Below are 19,684 nucleotides of genomic sequence, written 5' to 3'. Positions count from 1 at the left end.
CAGAACCATATCCCATTCATATAATACCCAATGTGCTCAATTGATCCCTGTCATCATTACTCAATCTCTCAGCCCAGTAAAAATAAACATGGATGAAAACATGTACAAACATCTTAAGCAAAGTCCAAGGCCTGAATGAAGAGACTGAGCAGTAGGATGGTGTTTGTTAATGACTGTTCTGGCGACTGCCCACAAAAGTTCAATAATGTCCCGTGTCTGTCATGTAGTTCTTGGTCATTTCTCTTTTACATGCACACGCATTTTATGTCCCTAGTGATGAAAGCATTTAATGCTTTATTTTTCCTCTGCTACCCCTAGAGGTCTGGTAGCTTCTCTAGCTCAGTAAATACAGGCGTGGAATCATTCATTGGGTTTAGAGAGACCCGTGTGCCACTACATGTTGGTGTATTTAGCACATTGTCAACAAATATTATAATTATATTTTCATAACATCCACTTTAGTGGCTTGACTTTAATTCTTGCTGCCATAACCCACCTATAAAAAGTTACATTAGTTAATTATATAATATATATTATCTTCAAGTCGAAAGAAAATATTATAACAAAGCAATTTGAGGAATTTGCAGAAATTGTCTTCCAAACAAACTCTTATTGTCATGTTTGAGTTTTTGATTTTTTTTTTTTACCAGTGGTGCCACATCCAGCCAATAATACATTAATGAGCAGATTACATAAACAGAAATGTGAATCATCAGAAAAAAAAGACTGAATCTGAGCAAAAACTGGAATTTGGAATGAAGCATTAATGGATGTAATGTCCACACAGTCTTAACTCTTCAATGCTTTCGACATCGCAGTAAAGTCCGTGTAAAAATAACTGAGGCTTAAAAAGACATGCTGATGCAGAAAGATAATACAATTATCAAAGGTTCCTTAGTAATTATAAGCTGGACATATTGTTCTTTAAATACATGACGGCTTTCTGAGTGCATGGCAACTCACAGTTCTACATGACTAATTATCACAAATGTCATAGATAGAAACATTTTGTTAGCAATTATTAACAGTAGAATCCTAATCCAGCCAATGGTCACGAGAGCTTCATCCTAGCTTCTTCAGCAGGTCGATGGCTTCTTTATGGACCTGCAGTGAATTAAGTACAGTGTAAATGCCACGATTCACACCAACACAGTCTGCTCACTCCTCATACTAATATAGGTGGAGAATCCAAACGACGGTGCATGTACCTCTTTGTCTTCCAGTGTGTGAGCAGGATAGTCCTTTGCCTTGGTTAACCAGAGCAGAGCATTCTCTCTGTCTCTCATGGCCATGTACGTCTTCCCAAGCATCAGCAGGTTTTTGCTGTAGAAGTTTGGATCAACTGAGAAGAGTAAAACACACACGCAAGTCATTTTAATGCATTTAATGAAATCCTTGACAAGCAAAGCGTCTTGATTTTTTATTTTTTTTAAGAATTTGAGCTTTTTCTTTTGCTACCATTGTGACTTTATTAGTATGCAGGGTTTTACCTTCTTCAGCTTTCAAGAAGAATTCCAAAGCCTAAAAGAGACAGAAAAGCACAACTTAATCCAAATTAGCTTTCCATGCCAAAAAAGCAGATGGGAAAAAAAGGCAAATAATAGAGCGATACAAGAGTGATCCAAATGGACGAGCTCTCACCTCCTCATATGTGGACACAGGTGGGGTTGAAAACACCACAGCTGCTACTTTGCGCTGATACCACGGCAACTCAGCAAAAGCAAAACACCTATTAAAAAAAAAAAAAAAAAAAAAAGCACCAGGAACCTGAAACTAGTTCACATAAATAACAAGTTATTTTCCCCCCAAAGAGTAAAAACAAAACTAGTATTTTTCCAGCACAAATTGTTTTGAACAGTCTCCGCTCTCCCTACATGCTACTGAAGCATGTATGAAAGATATGCTTATGGTTTGCTTAATAAAAACTAACCACAACACACACAGAGACTCACCAATAGCCCAGAATGTGTAAGGACGTGGCATCTTTGCGATTGAGCTGGATGGCTTTCTAGAAAAAGCAAAGGGTTTTACTTAAGAATAAAAACAAAATTGATAAAATGATATGACATGCTCATATCCACGTGCCCCTCCAACCTCTAAATGGTCCCTGATGATGTATGAATTTCCTATTTTCATCTTGACTCCACCATAATCCCCAACATCACTGAGACACACAGCGTACCACTGTGTTAGGAGAAGAACAATGTTAAATGGGTCATTTTCCTTTAAAGTTGCTGTTAAACTTTAAGAACCTGCTTAAGGTGCTAATGAATCCAAAAACTCCATTTAGTTAAAACATTTATGTAAAGAAAATTAAAAAAAAAAAAAACCCAAATAAACATGTTCTTACTTTGTGTGCTGCGAAACACTGATCATCTTTCTCCAGGGCCTTCTTTGCATATTCGAAGGCCTCAAACGTCAGCTGCTTCTTCCGTTCAGCCTCAATGTCAGGCAGGAGGGACATGTCGCGAGACGCCCGAGCCAGTCTCCACAGGAACTCTGCATCATCACTGGGTCGACACGAGTTTATTCAAATACACATAACCGAGCAATCAGTTATTAGTCCACTTCCTATGATATACATGTGTGTACGTAGTGTGCAAACAATTGGCTTTAACGACAGAACCATAATCAGACTGATTATTTCCTACACTTCCAAAGCAGCGTGTGAAATATGACATTAATCACGAAACCTTAAGATCTGGTGTAAACTGCATATCAGTCTCATAAATAGACAAATTACCCAAACAATAACAGGCAGTGTCCTAATGGAGCACTGGAGTCTTCGTAGATTAACTCAGCGACTGCTCGTACAAAAATCAGCTTTGCTCCCATTGGTGTAAAGTTAGATTGACCTTACGTCCACAAACAGGTTCTACTCAGAATTGGGGTGCACAAAGACATCTGCAGACTCTGCGTGGACACTAGTGGACGTAGGATGCGGGCAGCATAAATGGTAGTTTACTGTACCTGTCCTTGTATTGCAACAGCAGCTTGTAGAGTTTCTCTGTCTCCGCACAGCTGTACAGGTAGTCGGCCTGCTCCAAAACCTCCTCTGCACAAGTGCAAAACAACAACTGTTGTCAGTTCAGTGAGACGACTGTCTTACAGTGATTGTTTTGAACTAAACGCTGAATGTTTTTTCTCCATCCCATGTTCACTGTTTCACACTGTAAAACAGTCACATCTCAGAAATTGTCACTCACCACCAATCATGTGTTTACTTTGCCAAAGTTGGATTTACTTCCTAAGGGTCACCTGGGCCTCAGTGATCCCCCATTAAAGGTGTTTGTGCGTGCAACTTGTGTGTATAAAACTAGGAATGGGAGCGACGTTTGTTGCACTTCTATCTTTTCCTTTCCTAAATTATCTGCATCTACATATTCAGCAAATGTCTAGAAGGACAAAAGTGGTTTTAATGCCTTTTTCAATTTTTGTCTTTTAATTTCAGTAATTGTAAGTTGTGTTTTAAAAGCTTTATATTTGTATTTAACATTTTTTTTTTTTTAAATGTGCCCTCTGAAAACACAGTCTAAACCATAAGGGCTTGTTTGGAAACAGCCTCCTAAAACCTGAGGATTTTCTGAAAAACATGACTACGCTTTTCACCAAATCAGAGAATACACAGGTTGACTCAGCATTTTTAACTATAAGCTTTATCAAAGAGGAAGGTTTTAAGCCTACTCTTAAAATTAGAGAGTGTGTCTGCCCCCTGAATCTGCATTGGAAGCTGGTTCCAAAGAAGAGGGGCTTGATAGCTAAAGGCTCTGCCTCCCATTCTACTTTTGCAAACTCTGGGAACCACAAGTAGGCCTGCATTCTGGGATCGAAGTGGTCTAATTGGGCGATATAGTACTAGGAGATCTTTTAAATATGATGGAACCTGACCATTAAGAGCTTTATCTGTAAGAAGCAGGGTTTTAAATTCTATTCTAGATTTAATGGGAAGCCAATGGAGAGAAGCTAGTGAAAGTGAAATATGATCTCTCTTGCTAGTTCCAGTCAGCACTCTTGATGCAGCATTTTGGATTAATTGCAGGCTCTTTAGTTACTGGGGCATCCTGAAAGTAGGGAATTACAGTAGTCCAACCTAGAAGTAACAAATGCATGGACCAGTTTTTCGGCATCACTTTGAGACAGGATGCTCCTAATTTTGACAATGTTCCGTAGGTGGAAGACGGCTGTTCTGGAGATTTGTTTTATGTGTGAGGTAAAGGACAAATCCTGATCAAAAATAACTCCAAGGTTCCTAGCAGTAGCACTGGAGGCCAGAGTTATGCCATCTAGAGTAATGATATTGTTATACAGCATATTTCTCATATTTTTAGGCCCAGATAGAATAATTTCACTTCTGTCTGAATTTAGAAGTAGGAAATTGTGGGACATCCCGGCCTTTATGTCTTTTAGGCATGACTGAAGTTTGACTAATTGGTTAGTATCTTCTGGTTTCACATATAAATAGAGCTGGGTATCATCAGCATAGCAGTGGAAGTTTATGGAATGCTTCCTAATAATTTTGCCTAAAGGAGACATATACAAAGTAAAAAGTATTGGTCCTAACACAGAGCCTTGTGAAACTCCATAGCTAACTTTGGTGCAGAAAGAGGATTCATCATTAACATGAACAAGTTGGAATCTGTCTGACAGATAAGATTTAAACCAATGCAGTGTGGTTCCTTTTATTCCAAATCCATGTTCCAGTCTCTGTAATAAAATGTTGTGGTCAATGGTGTCAAATGCGGCACTAAGGTCTAGTAGGACGAGTACGGACATAAGTCCACTATCTGAAGCCATGAGAAGATCGTTGGTGACTTTTACCAGTGCTGTTTCTGTACTATGATGAACTCTAAATCCTGACTGAAAGTCAAAAACAAATTATTCCTATAAAGGTTGTCACATAATTGTTTTGCAACTACTTTTTTAAGGATCTTAGAAATATATATCAGTCAATAGTTGACTAAATCACGAGGATTAAGACAGGTTTTTTAAGTACTGTTTCATAACTGCAACTTTATAGGCCTTTGGTACATAGCCAGTTTCTAAAGATATATTTATCAAATCTAATATGAACTTGTGTATTAAAGGTAGAACATCTTTGAGCAATTTGGTTGGTACAGGCTCTAAAAGACTTGTTGTTAGTTTTGAGGAAGCGGTAGTTGAACTTAGCTCATGAGATCTATGGGTGAAAAGCAGTCTAAGATGGATTGGGGCCTTATTGAGGATTCTAGAGCTGTTGTACATGTAGTCTGCACATCTGTAATATTTGGGGGAGGATCTGATGAATTCTTTCTCTAATAGCTACAATTTTAATCATAAAAAAAGTCATGAAGTCATTGCTGCTCAGAGTTAAGGGAATACTAGGCTCAACAGAACTATGGCTCTCAGTCAGCCTGGCTACAGTGCTGAACAGAAACCGGGGGTTGTTCTTGTTTTCTTCTATTAATGATGAATAATATGCTGTTCTGGCATCACAGAGAGCTTTTTTGTACATTTTTAAACTGTTTTTCCAGGCTAACTGGGATTCCTCTAAATTGGTGGAACAACACTTCCTTTCTAACTTTTGTGACGCCTGCTTTAAGCTGTGCATTTGTGAATTGTACCATGGAGGTCGGCTCCTCTGATTCATTGCTTTCTTTTTCAGAGGGGCAACTGTATCTAGTATCATACGCAGTGAGGTTGCAGAATCGTTGACTAGATAATCAGCTTGTACAGGAGTAAGATGGATACTCACCATAGTATTGACACACGGTGGTGAAAAAGATGAATAAATAATTTCTTTAAATTTATTCACAGCATTTTCAGATAAACATCTGCTGTAGTGGAATTTTTTCCTAACTGCTGTATAGTCCGTTATTGTAAATTCAAATGTTATCAGAAAATGGTCAGACAGAGGAGAGTTGTGAGGAAACATTGTAAACATTGTCCATTCCATACGTAAGGACAAGGTCTAACGTGTGACTAAAACAGTGAGTGGGTTTATTTACATTTTGGGAAAAATCAATTGAATCTAATAATGAATTTACTTACAGTTACTGTCAGCATCTACATGAATGTTAAAGTCACCCACTATAATGACTTTATCTGTACTAAGCACTAAATCAGATAGAAAATTCAATCAAAAACTCTGAATAAGGGACTGGAGGACGGTACACGAGTAAGTAATAGTGTTTTTTGAGTTTTCCAGTTTGGGTGTGAAAGGCTAAGAGTAAGACTCTCAAATGTCTACCAGTCTTCATTTTGTAGCCCAAAGTTGCAGTAAATTATATTGAAAGTAGCTACATTCTGTTACATCTACATATAAAAATATAAAAGTATAAAACAGCAGAACCTCCTAACTGGGACACTGAGACCTGTTAACCTCCCTCAATGGACTCTCTACTTGTGTCAGGTGAGGACAGAGGGCAGATCTGCATTAGAGTGACCCAGAACACTTTTCTCATCCACTTATAGGTTCACAGCCCACTTCTCATTGCAGGTTACTTTCCAGCAGGGGAGTGAAAAGAACTTGAGTATCGCGATATCAGGTTTTGTAATACTGGATCAAATCTCTGAAACATGAGTGATTTTAAATGAACCAATTACTTGCTGCATTTAGTGGCAGACAGTTCATTTCTTGTTGTGTTTAAACTCTCGGTGACAAGATCTACAAGATAAGATAAACATTCATTTTTGGTTGGTTTGATTGCATAAAGAGTAAACTTGTCTCAGATGTTATGTGTATCCCATTGGGCTTTTTATACTGGGAGGTTTCTTAAAATGATATACACACAAAATAATTCCACCATACAGTACTTCCAGTATTACAATATTTCCAATATATCAAATCGTAACCCATGTATCTTGATACATAACATATTGCCAGCTCCCTGTGAATTCACAGCAATACTCTCAAGTTTGTGACTGGTTGTAAATGATGGTTGTCTGGACATTGTCTGCATTGTCTGGTTTAAATCTTATCTGTCAGACAGATTCCAACTTGTTCATGTTAATGATGACTCTTCTTTATGCACCAAAGTTAGCTATGGAGTTCCACAGGGCTCTGTGTTAGGACCAATACTTTTTAACCTGTACATGTCACCTTTAGGCAAAATTATTAGGAAACATTCCATAAACTTCCACTGCTATGCAGATGATACCCAGCTCTATTTATCTGTGAAACCAGAAGATACTAACCAATTAGTCAAACTTGAAGCATGTCTAAAAGACATAAAGACCTGGATGTCCTACAATTTCCTACTTCTAAATTCAGACAAAACTGAAATCATCCTCTTTGGGCCTAAAAACATGAGAAATATGCTGTCTAACAATATAGTTACTTTAGATGACATAACTTTGGCCTCCAGTACTGCGGTGAGGAACCTTGGAGTTATTTTTGACCAGGATTTGGCATTTACGTCACATATAAGACAAATCTCTAGAACAGCCTTCTTCCACCTACGGAACATTGCTAAAATTAGAAGCATCCTGTCTCAAAGTGATGCCGAAAAACTGGTCCATGCATTTGTTACTTCTAGGTTGGACTACTGTAATTCCCTACTTCTGGGGTGTCCTAATAACTCTCTAAAAAGCCTTCAATTAATCCAAAATGCTGCAGCAAGAGTGCTGACTGGATTAGGAAAGAGAGATCATATTTCACCTTCACTAGCTTCTCTTCATTGGCTTCCCATAAAATCTAGAATAGAGTTCAAAACCCTCCTCCTTACATACAAAGCTCTTAATGGTCAAGCTCCATCATATTTAAAAGATCTCATAGTTCTGTATCGCCCGATAAGACCACTTCGATCCCAAAATACAGGCCTACTTGTGGTTCCCAGAGTTTGCAAAAGTAGAATGGGAGGCAGAGCCTTTAGCTATCAAGCTCCTCTCCTGTGGAACCAGCTTCCAATCCAAATTCGGGGAGCAGACACCCTCTCTACTTTTAAGACTAGGCTTAAAACCTTCCTTTTTGATAAAGCTTATAGTTAAACTGCTCACTCAACCTGAACTAGCTTTTCTCTATACATTTACTTGTCACTACTGTATACCATTAATTCTATATCCTACAACCTGCACGATGCTTTGTTGTTGCTTTTTTGTTGTTTTGTTGTTGCTTTTCTTGTTGTTTTGTTGTTGCTTTTTGTTGTTGCTTTTTGTTGTTTTGTTGTTGCTTTTTTGTTGTTCTGTGTTGCTTTTCGTTGTTGCTTTTCGTTGCTCTTTTCTTTTCTTTCTCCACTTTCCACTCACCCCAACCGGTCAAGGCAGATGGCCGCCCACCCTGAGCCTGGTTCTGCTGGAGGTTTCTCCCATTAAAGGGAGTTTTTCCTCTCCACTGTTGCCTAGGGCTTGCTCAAGGGGGATTTGTTGGGTTGCTTCTACATACTTGTGTAGTCTGGACTTTATTCTGTAAAGTGCCTTGAGATGACTTTGTTGTAAATTGGCGCTATATAAATAAAGTTGAATTGAATTGAATTGAATGTCCCGCAAAAAGATTCTTCACTTAAAAAAAGGACATAAAGGACAACGCAGATGAGAAAGTGACACTTTAACTACATTTGTGTTAAGTTTTCTACCACTGCTATGGTAGAAAAACTATTGTATGTGAGATTTAGCTGTTGGGCAGAGCTGCATGTTAGCAAAAAGATTTAAAAAGTGAATTTATTAGAGATAATAAAGGAAGTAAATTAACTCACAAGCTCTCTCTCTGAAACAACACGTGTATGTGTTTATTAATAATACTAATCAGGGTTGTGATATTCTTCATATTGGCAAACAAATTACCTTTTCCTAGAGCGTGGACGGTGGTTGAACTTTGAACCCTGTGGTAAACTTTGTAGCCCAGGCAGGAGAATGTAGGAAGCCCCAGGAGGAATGCGGCTTTTCCACTCTGTGCATGAGAAACGAAGTGACAGAAAGACACATGAGCAAAATAAACAATGTGCAATGATCAGTCTCGGTAGCTCAGTTGGTAAAGTCAGTGGGTCGATCCCTGGTCGAAGTTGACCCAAAGTAACCTGATCCACCAGAGCGGTGCAGTGGATGGACCCGGTCACTACACTCATCCATTGTGCCTTTTTAAGCAGGTTTTTTTTTTTTTTTTTTTTTTTTCAATTTAAGCCGGACTACAGTTCTGTTTAATTGTAAAAGTCAGATTCCCCACGAGCGTCATATCATACTTGTTACACGTTAAGTTAACACAGTGAAAGCTGCAGCAAAGATGCTCTTCAGCTACAGCTAAGAACATCCAACAGTGTTCGACTGTTGGCCTTTTACCTACATACACGTAAAGACAACACAGTTGTTTGTGAGCGCAGATATCTGCAAGTGAACATGTGTAAACACCGGTGTAAGATTGACGTCCCCGGTAAGTCCGAATCAACCACATCGGTACTTACAGTGAGAGCGGTGGCAGCCCTCCTTAAACTGGTCCAGTAATGCCGGCTTGGCCCTTTGATTGTGTTACATTTTGCACGAGATGCTGACAATAAAACCCTGCTCGCACAGCTTGTCAACACTCTTCCAGCCATAGCTCCTACAAACCAGCTGACTGACGGCGATCAGGGGTTTCAGTGCAGTCAAAAACTGTGGGGTGGTCCGGTCCGCGAGTACGAGCAGGGAACATTCAAGAGCACAATCTAAAAGTGTTGCAAACTTAAAATAACGGGTTTTAAATGGTGACAAAATCGTTACACTTTTATTTTTATTTTTATTTTAATATTGTAATTCCTGTTTGACACTAGTCTGTCGGCACTGTATTAAATAGGCCCAGCTAGTGTGTCTCATGTGTTTTCTCACATACTGTTTGAAATGGTACATTCCAATTACTGTCTCTAAAACGTAATTAAGTTAATAGCGGAGCCATATAGGCTGTATAACAAAAACTAATTTAACGTCTCCTGCCTCCGGGGGAAAAGAGGAGCTGTATGGCCGCTGTAGATGGAGACCTGTTTTGGAAACGTCGGACTAAGGAATATCTCTAAAGACGGCAAAAATGTGGGATTGTGCTGATTATTGAAGCTCGTGGGTGACAGCAAACCCATCCACACAATAATAGACCCACAACTGAATCAGAATGAGAAAGTGTAAAGACTGTTCTCCTACGTGTGTTGAGTGCTGGTGACCTCTGACACCGGAAGAAAGAAGACCACAACAGACTGGTTGTAATGTTTAAAAATTATTTAGTTATTATTTACAATATTAAGTAAGTCATTGTTTCTAATATTAGAGAACGATTAGGACCTGGGTGTCTATGAGCTAACAAGAGTTTTCTCTGTATTTTCTATACTTTTATTTTTCCTATTAACCAAAATGTGTCTGGACAGGTTGGGTAAATGATTAGTGACCTCATCCATGACGTCCCACAACTTGCCTTTGATGTTTGGCCGACCAGTTCGCAGGAAAGCGAAGTTTTGTTTTGTACTCAAAAGTGCAGATCCACCTTTACCGTGCGGAATTATTTTGTTATCAGCACAACTGTGGAATTCAAACAGTTTATCTTACAACGACTGCTGGAGTGGACATTTGTTGGACGAGTAAGCCTGCCTCTACAATAAGTGTTAACCCCTTTTCTAAATTATGACCCTGTTTTATATTTAAATATGCAGCGACTCCCATCTTAAGTTTTAATTTAGAAACAGACCCAATGTAGGAAACAGCTTATTGAATATTGCTATAATTATGGATTTGTGTAATATATTATTTTATTGGGGATAAACATTTTATCAGTTATCTAAATCAATTTTTGTTTTTGTTAGTTAGAACAACACTAAATGTCCATAAAGCACCTTAAAGATGTTATGAACCCCGCCGGTTAACTTTTAAGAGAAATCCAGTGGTTATTTAGTGACCGTAGAAGCTTCAATAGCAAACGCTTAAGTATTGCTACTTTTCTTGAATGCACCTCAGAAAACTGTGTCCCCTATGTATGCGGTCGATGAGAAACAACCAACAGTTATGAAATGTCCGTTTTAAACGCGATAAAAAGCTGATCAAAAGTTGTATATTTAAAAAAAAAAAATGACCCAGATAAATAGGCCTGAATACGTTTTCAGCAAGATATATGAAAAGGTAATACGTTACTGAGTTGATTGTTCAGATTGGTAGTAGTGTTAGTTCAGGTTCACCAGGTGTTGACATACTCAGCTAGTTCACTACACTCAGGTCAATGGCCCGTCTACGTTGGCGGACGTTAATAACGGGCATAATCGGAGAATAAACAATGATGTGTACCAACGCACTGTTTATTAGTTGTTTTTTATAATTAACACACTCCAAACTGTTTTCTGAAAAGAAGGACTTTAATTACATGATAAAAATAAAGTGTATCGTTAGCGTTCTCTACCTGTATGAGAGCTTCGGCAAAAGCTTAACTTTGCGTTAGAGTAAAACTTAACTAACTAGCAGTGTGCGTCCGAGCTAAAGCCAAATTCCGAATACCACAAATAAGTTAATAAAATCAACTAGCTTAAATGGGAAGAATATTGACTTCTTTGAAGGTAGAAATCGCTTTGACAAAATAGTAGATTACGTCAGAAATGCAACATTAGAAGTAAGTCGATTTTGAAGCAGTATTAAATGAGTAAATGACCGTGTTTGGATGCACTGCATCACTCTTAACTCTGGGAATATCAGTTGATTGAGGTGCATCTGTGTGACCATCTTCCGGCACCTTGCTGCAGTGACGCCCCGAGGGCGAAACCAACTGTGTGAACGTTCGGGACATAAACTTCGTCTCTAAGTCACCGTGTGTCAACAACAGCTCAGGCCCGCAGCGGTATGAGATTGTTGCAAGGAAGATTGTATAATGGATTAGGTGACGTTACCTCCAGTCATCCATCCATCACCTATAACGGCGTCTCCTGTTCAGGATCGCGGGGTTACATTTGGTAACACCGGAAATGAATCAACAGTACTGTGCAAGATAACGCTGCCTGATAAGTCCCGATAAAACACATCGGTACTTGCAATAAGAGCAGTGGCAGCTCTGCTTAAATCTGTCCTGTAATGGCCTTTCATTCCGCTATATTTTCTGGCAGATGCCGACAAAAAGACCCTGCTCGCACGACTTGTCAACACCCTCCCAGCCCTTGTGCCTAAACACCAGGCCCTCAAGTGATCGGGGGCTTCAATGGTGTCAAAAAGTGCGGGGTGGTCCGGTCCGCAAATACGCAGGGAACATTCAAGAGCACAAACTAAACGTGTTGTAAACTTAATACTGGACAACTTAAAATAATGTTTTAATTTATTTTAAATGGTGACAAATTCTGTTACACTTTTGTCCTTATTTTAATTTTATAATAATATATTTCCTATTCGAGACTAATTTGTCGACCCCTGGTTGTGTGTCTTACCTATTTGCTGACATTCTGTTGCTACAGAAATGTTACACTCCTATTAGGGTCTCTAAAAAAGTAACATTAGGGGCCGTAATCTTGGCTAAACCCATTAAGGTCCTTTAGAAATGCCATTGCCCTGGCAGTAAAAATCCCTAGAGACTATGACGGCCATCTGGAAAATAGAAAAAAGTAACCTCTTTCCCTAATGTTTTCTGTTAATTATAATGTCTCTGTTTTCTGTATCAGTATTTGTGATGCGGCAGCTGCCATCTTGGCTTTGGATTCTACCTGAGATGCACTAGATGTACTTTACTTTACGTTATTTGGCCAAAACAACAATGTTTAACTACTGCTACCTTTCTTGAATGCACCTCAAAGAAAAACAAACAGTTGTGAACGTTACGTCTTCATATTTTCTTAAGTTATTGTACTGCACAGTGTTAACTATGACGTTTTTGGTTTTTCATTTAATTTTAACATACATGCACATATAAGCAAACGATCTCACTCTGTCGAGAAGCAAATGTGTGAGAAAATGACACAGTAAATTAGAGTAGTAACATTACTAAAGCGGCTTGGAGAAGTTGGCTGTGCCGGCTCCGCCCCTTGGCTGCTCAGTTGTTCTCAGCCGTCACTTAAGCGTCTACAAACGTCTAGAACCCCGTTAGAAACTATTATGTTTTAACATCGACGTAGGTAAATAAAGCATGAGTTCAATTTCTAATGTGAAAAGATAGCATGTTATTGAATAGCGTGTTTTGATTGGTAGTAGTATTCACTTTGATTCGCCTAATAAAGGGAGTAAGAAAGTCGCAAACTCTGAAGTTCGTATGTTAACACAATGTTCAACAGTTATTTCTAATAATTAACACACTCCGAACTGTTCTAACTGTTATTACTGTTATAAGAGTTTCTAAGCTTCAGGCCTTCGTTACGTGATACAATCTAACTGTAAGACAGAGCGTTAAAGGCTGCGTTACATGTAACACTAACTTGATTTTAAAGCAGTGGTGAGAGAATCTTTTAAAAAAAGCTTCTTAATTGTGAAAAACTTTGGACAAGAAATGTAAAACATGTAAACAAAGGTGTAAACAAAACACAAGTATCTAAAATATGTTCTAAATATAAATACTTCAGTATTTAGACGTATTCCATAATTCCTCAACTCTGACAATGTCTGTGGATTAAGGTGCATCTGTGTGACCATCATCCTGCATCAAGCTGCCATGGCCTCAGGTGGGGTCCGGGGGCTGAGGGCAGCCCATTTGGCCACCAAGGTTCAGCTTAGCATCTCCTGTGACAAGCTCATGGACATGGACGTCTTCTCTAAGTCTGACCCTCTGTGTGCCTTGTATATTAACACCTCAGGCTCCCAGTGGTATGAGGTTTGTACAACACAGAAGATTTTTACGTAGACTAGCTAAAGCTCTTTGTTATAATGATCTGTCTAGACACACAGTGTCTGTGTCATAGTTCTATGATTCTGTACTGATTTAGCCTGAGCTGTTTAACATGATCTTGCACGTGTTGTTTTATGTGGGAATCAGTTTGGACGCACAGAGATGATCCTGAACTGCCTCAATCCAAAGTTTGCTAAGAAGTTTTTTATCGACTACTATTTCGAGATCGTGCAGAGGCTGAAGTTTTGCGTGTATGACATTGACAATGATACCTACGACCTGAGTGATGATGATTTTCTGGGGGAGATTGAATGTACCCTGGGCCAGGTGAGCTTCATTTTGTATGGTTTAAAAAAATAACGGGTTTATTGTTTTATGACACTGTCAGTGTTTTGTGTCCAGATTGTTTCGAGCAGGCAGATGACTCGATCTCTGTTGCTGAAGGACAAGAGGCCTGCAGGCCATGGGACAATCACAGTGAGTACAAAAAATGAATGTCTCATTTATTTATGGTTCAAAGATCAAAATTTCCCTAATATAAAGAGTTTGATTCTCTTTTAATAGATCTGTGCTGAAGAAATAACAGACACCAGATTGGCAAACTTTGAAGTGTCAGCCCGGAGTCTGGACAAAAAGGTAGCAAAGTTCCTTTTAGGTCTGATATCATGATTCTTCATTATTTGATTTACTTTTTGATTATTTTTTAAGCCCTATAAGCAACTAATTGGATATGGTTGTTCAGTATTTATGGTGGTCCGACCCTTTCCTGGAATTCTACAAACAGACAGAAACTGGATGGCAGCTGGCTCACAGGACAGAGGTGCACATAATTATTGGTTATTAATATTTCATAATTATTGTATGGAATTATTATAGACATGTTGCTTATAATTAATTGTTTATGTAGGTTGTAAAAAATAACCGAAACCCATTCTGGAGACCCTTCCGGATCTCACTGCTCTCTCTCTGTGAAGGAAATGTGGAGAAACCTATAAAGGTACATTTGTTTTTACATTTTCATTTCTTACCTCAGTAAGTCCTGTAACATGCAGCCTGTTAACATGTTCTGAGCTATTAAAAGAGCAGATTCTCCTTATTTTTGGATCAGTTTCTGTTGACTGACTATACTGTTCAAATACTACATTAATAATACATTATGTAATTGCATTTTCTTTTCTCCTTGCAATGATCCTAAACATTAAACAAGTTTACAACCCAGCTGGTTAAGTGCTGTGTGTATGTACATGGATGATTCTAGACTTCACCACATAAAGCTGTGCGTTTTTGCTATTTTCTTTTTACTCAGTTGAATTACTCTTATCACATTTACTACATTCACACTGATAACTTAAATATTTCTAATTGTTTTTGCGTGTAATATGTGACCATTGTGCACACTTAAGATATGATAAGGCTTTTTTTTGCGGATATAAAAATAATGTATTGTGTATATTTTAATTATGTTTACATCACATCCATAGAAACTTGCTATTGTACACTGGGAAGTGACAAAACTAATATCTTTTTGCACTTATTAGCATTTAGCAATGAAAATGGCAACAAATGTTATGTGAATGTCAGTGACTATGTTATTAACCACATCAGCCTTCATGTATTCTTCCTGTCTTGAGTTGATTCTGAATTGGCGGCAACTTTTCTGACCCCCTACATGAAAAGTCTTTGCAATTGTCCTCAGGTTGACTGTTATGACTATCGTTCCAGTGGCTCCCATAACCTTATTGGGAGCTTTAAAACCACACTAGCAGAGATGCAAGTTGGTACACACATATCCCCGGTAAGACTTGTGTGTGTGTGTGTGTGTGTGTGTGTGTGTGTGTGCTACCGATAAGTAATTTACATTTTATTTGGCATAAATATGAGTCGTGTTCCTACTTACAGGCTGAATTTGAGTGCATTAACCCCCAAAAGTCACAGAAGAGAAACTATAAAAACTCTGGGGTCATCAGCATCAAACGCTGCCAGGTCAGGAAACAGGATCTGTTACATTTATGACTCTTTCTCTACCTTGACCTCTTTGTCATTCAGTATATTTTCTGTGTGAGCTTCAGCACCGGTACATCTTTACAGAAATACCGTAAGTCATACGTATGTAACCAGAGTTACCGTTGCTTGTTCATCATTGTATTTCCTCTTCCAGGTGCAGAAAGAGTACTCCTTCCTGGATTATATTATGGGTGGTTGTCAGATCCACTTCACTGTGAGTTTATTTGGGATTTGTGTTTTAGTTAAATAACCCTGGGATTAGGATGCCTCAATGTAAACCTTCATAAACTTGTGTATTACGTAGCTGTTACAGCAGCTTTCTTGACACATATCCTGTCACTGACCTCGCTCAGATTGCCATTGACTTCACAGGCTCTAATGGGGAACCAAACTTGCCACAGTCACTTCACTATATCAACCCTCAAGGCTACAATGAATACCTGTCAGCCATCCGGGCAGTGGGTAATGTCATTCAGGACTACAACAGGTAAAGTCTCTCAGTGACAAATGCAAAATTAGGATAATTTAGGATAAAACATGATGTTGAAACAGCCAAGCAAACGTTAACACAGGAGGTCTTAACAAGAACTGAAGACTCTGGAACTGTCTTCTACAGTAAATCCCTGTAATGTTGAACGTACCCAAATCAACCACAACAATAATTAAAAGCTTTATTGGTGCATCATTAGCTACATATATGTGCTATAGTGAAATTTGTGCTCTGCATCTAACCCATCCCACTGGGGTAGCAGTGGGATGGGACACAGAACTGTGTGTCTTTGTTTTCTGTGTGTGTCACTCGACTGATGTGCTGTGTTTAATATGTGTTCATGGTTCACTTAGACCTTTTTTTCTGACTGTAGCAGCAAGATGTTTCCTGTGTTTGGTTTTGGAGCCCAGGTTCCCCCGACATGGCAGGTATGAAATGTGTTTATTACTGTTCGCTCTGTCTCAGACTTTATTATTTCTGCCACGATAACCTTTTAGATCAGATAATGTGAAAAGTCTTTTTTTGTTACCTCCATCCTAACGTTTGCTTTTATTTATGACTTATGTATTCAGGTTTCCCATGAGTTCCCGATAAACTTTAATCCAGCAAATCCATTCTGTGCAGGTAGGATTAAGCTCCCAAAGTTGTGTTCAGCTGTTAAAAATTGTTAAAACTACCATATGTAACTTTTGTTTTGTGTTTTTGTTTGTTTAATAAGTTCTGCTGCTTAATAAAATAAATCTAATTTCATAATGACTAATACCTGAACGGCTGCACCTAGTGTGGGGAAGTGTACCAGATGGTAGAAGAACATTATGGAGCTGGGAGAGGGACGGCTGAATGGAGCAGTGTGGATAGATTTCAAGCCTCATACTAGTAATAGCTCAAGTTGCATCCTGTATTTATTAAGTTTGTTGCCTTAGTCTCATATCTGTGTTATTGTATTGCAGGCGTAGAGGGTGTGGTGCATGCATATCAACAGTGTCTACCGCAGGTGAAGCTCTGGGGTCCTACCAACTTTTCCCCCATTATTAACCATGTGGCCTGCTTTGCCACACAAGCTCTGCAGCAGAATGTGGCCTCAGTAAGTAAAAAGTTATATTTCATTGGCAAAACAGGCCATGTACCTGTTTCCAAAAACTAGGAAAGATTCCATAGGGCTGACATGTATTAGGTGTCTCAAGTATGAAATCACTGGCCAAAACGTCTCAGAATGAGAACTTTCATCTTTCATAACTTAGGAAATGATTCCTAACTTTTTACAGTAGTGATAGTTGTTTTTCTTGGGTGAAACAATCTCTGCTTTAAAAACTTTGATTGCTCTTATTGCAGCATAATAAATGCAGCACATATTCTTTATTTGTCACTATGCATTAGTCTACGGCACCTACAAAAACAAGCTGAACTTTTACATATTGCTAGTTTAAGTGGCAAACAAAATCCTCTCACACCAACAAAGGCACATGATGAAAATGTCTTAACACTCATTTGTTGTGAAGGCGACGTATATTATTCTTTTGTGTTCTGGTTACATGCACACCTGGGGGATCTAAGTGACAGCAGATTAAAAAATGTATTTTGATCATGTCCTGTGTGTGACACAAATAAATTGGAGCAGATATGCATACTACTGAAATATAATTTGTGTAAACCATATTTCAAAGTTTTTAATACTTGTGTTGTCCTCTGTCCCCCCTGTTTTGCCTATAATTATAGTCCTGTCATTTGAAAAGGGGCTGATTTCAGCATTTAAATTTTCATCTCTCATCTGTTTTCTCTGTCCGCAGCAATACTTTGTGCTGCTCATCATCACGGACGGAGTGATCACAGACATAGATCAGACACGCGCTGCGATCGTGGCGGCCTCTCACCTGCCCATGTCTATCATTATAGTGGGTGTTGGAGGGGCAGATTTCAGTGCCATGGAGTTCCTCGACAGTGACACCAAACTGCTGTCCTCGCCCGCTGGAGATCTTGCTGCTAGAGACATTGTCCAGTTTGTGCCTTTCAGACATTTCCAAGCAAGTATCAGCTCAGTACTGATGTACATATTTAGATATGAATGTTTATTTATGTAAAATATAAACTTTTTCATGTATCTTTATAGTTTGCTCTTGACCAGGACCTCAAACCCCAGCCTCCTGATTTTTCCCAACAATGTAATGTGTTGATGGAGTAAACCCCACAAATGTCTAAAGCTCATGTTTTACTTGATTCCCAATAAGATTTTAAACTTCACTTACTGTTGCACTTAAATGTCAGACATCTGCTACTGAACTTGGATATTATGCAGAAATGAATAAATGACACCTCATAAGATGTAGTAATTCCCACTGAAAACTTACTTTCAAAAGATCTCTCAGCTCTTGAATTTTTTACTTTTTTACTTCAACGTTCAACGTTGTGTAGTTGACACGTTTTTGTTTCAGCCAATTATCTGTATTTGATCATGCTGTGACCAGTATTTGGGTTGGTGTGAGTGATGTGTCCCTGTAAACTCTTAACAAACACACTTGCAGTCTGTGGCAAATATGGAAATGTGTCACTTGCTGGCAAGTAGGATGGACTCTAAGACCAGCACTTACTCTTGTGACATTGTCATTGCAGGGAAACGGTGTGGCTCTTGCCCAGAGTGTCCTAGCTGAACTTCCTGACCAGGTGGCCTCCTTCTTCAACTCCTACAAGCTTAAACCCCCCAGTTCCTTCGAAGTTCCAGAGCCAACCTAGTAAAGTGGTCTAATTCAACTCCTAAACCTCTACAAACGTTCCCTATGGGATAAATAAAGTTGTCTGAATCTTGACTGCTTGTCTGCATCTCCTGCAGTCTCTTTAAGTATTTACTCTATGGAATGACATAAATCAGTATTAATAATGTCGCTTCAAATATGATGTAACCTGCTTTAATTTAAAGGTCATAACGGAAGAGTTCATGTGACCAAGAAACACATTGCCTTATAGTGCATGATATCGCAATCACACTAAAAGCTGCAGTATCATGTTATACTCTGGGCAGAAAAAATGCATTATGTCTGTTGATTAAATGTCAGTGTTTTTTCTATATTTCAATGTTTAGTCTTTTACTTGTATTATTTTTTGCTATTATGTTTTTACACTAGCTCAGTGTTGGAACTATTTTTCAGGGACGTGTTTGTGTTAGACAGTACTGTGTAGTGTGTGGCATATTTACTGTCTGTTCAGGCAGTGTGGTGATGGGCAGGTTATGTCAGCAACAAACTGAAGGGACCTTGTTCCTCTGACCCCAGTGACACATGTCCTTGCTGCCTCTACATCAAAGCGAAATGTGCGTGAAACATAATGTGATTTTGTGTGTAAGTGTCCTTTAAGTACTAAATTTAAGCCATGATGGTTTCTTTTCATCGGGCAGCGTGTGTAGCAGTTAAGTGTAATTCTGAGCTGGAAAGCTACACAGCTTTACCAACTGGCGGCTGTGGGTCAGTGGTAAGGCTGTTGTCTGCGGA

General features: G+C 38.8%; 2 protein-coding genes across 7 annotated transcripts; one reads left to right on the top strand and one right to left on the bottom strand.

The window, feature by feature from the left end:
• Positions 1–588: 588 nt before the first annotated feature.
• rmdn1 (regulator of microtubule dynamics 1) lies at positions 589–9,581 on the bottom strand. Of its 2 annotated transcripts, XM_067485679.1 has the most exons (10): positions 9,372–9,578; positions 8,758–8,863; positions 2,971–3,055; positions 2,351–2,510; positions 2,095–2,184; positions 1,953–2,008; positions 1,642–1,729; positions 1,491–1,521; positions 1,209–1,342; positions 589–1,104 (listed from the first exon to the last, which is right to left on the bottom strand). In XM_067485679.1, the coding sequence occupies exons 1-10, from the start codon at positions 9,501–9,503 to the stop codon at positions 1,063–1,065; spliced, it is 924 nt and encodes a 307-aa protein (XP_067341780.1). In that variant the 5' UTR covers positions 9,504–9,578; the 3' UTR covers positions 589–1,062. The 2 variants fall into 2 exon arrangements, with proteins under 2 accessions (XP_067341780.1, XP_067341781.1); XM_067485680.1 differs by lacking the exon at positions 2,095–2,184 and having other exon boundaries at positions 9,372–9,581.
• A 690-nt stretch (positions 9,582–10,271) lies between these two features.
• LOC137104463 (copine-3-like) lies at positions 10,272–19,006 on the top strand. 5 transcript variants are annotated; one of them, XM_067485674.1, is made up of 16 exons: positions 10,274–10,508; positions 13,501–13,696; positions 13,859–14,038; positions 14,114–14,188; positions 14,276–14,347; positions 14,454–14,531; positions 14,619–14,708; positions 15,408–15,506; positions 15,611–15,694; positions 15,870–15,929; positions 16,069–16,202; positions 16,579–16,633; positions 16,778–16,829; positions 17,156–17,289; positions 17,993–18,226; positions 18,813–19,006. In XM_067485674.1, the coding sequence occupies exons 1-16, from the start codon at positions 10,327–10,329 to the stop codon at positions 18,930–18,932; spliced, it is 1,845 nt and encodes a 614-aa protein (XP_067341775.1). In that variant the 5' UTR covers positions 10,274–10,326; the 3' UTR covers positions 18,933–19,006. The 5 variants fall into 5 exon arrangements, with proteins under 5 accessions (XP_067341776.1, XP_067341777.1, XP_067341775.1 ...); XM_067485678.1 differs by lacking the exon at positions 10,274–10,508 and adding an exon at positions 12,763–13,003; XM_067485677.1 differs by lacking the exon at positions 10,274–10,508 and adding an exon at positions 12,769–13,007.
• Positions 19,007–19,684: the final 678 nt, after the last annotated feature.

The sequence above is a fragment of the Channa argus genome, chromosome 19 (genome assembly GCF_033026475.1).
Source record: "Channa argus isolate prfri chromosome 19, Channa argus male v1.0, whole genome shotgun sequence".
NCBI lineage: Eukaryota > Metazoa > Chordata > Actinopteri > Anabantiformes > Channidae > Channa > Channa argus.
The sequence above is the reverse complement of the archived record's forward strand: the minus strand, read 5'-3'. Positions and strand labels throughout refer to the sequence as shown.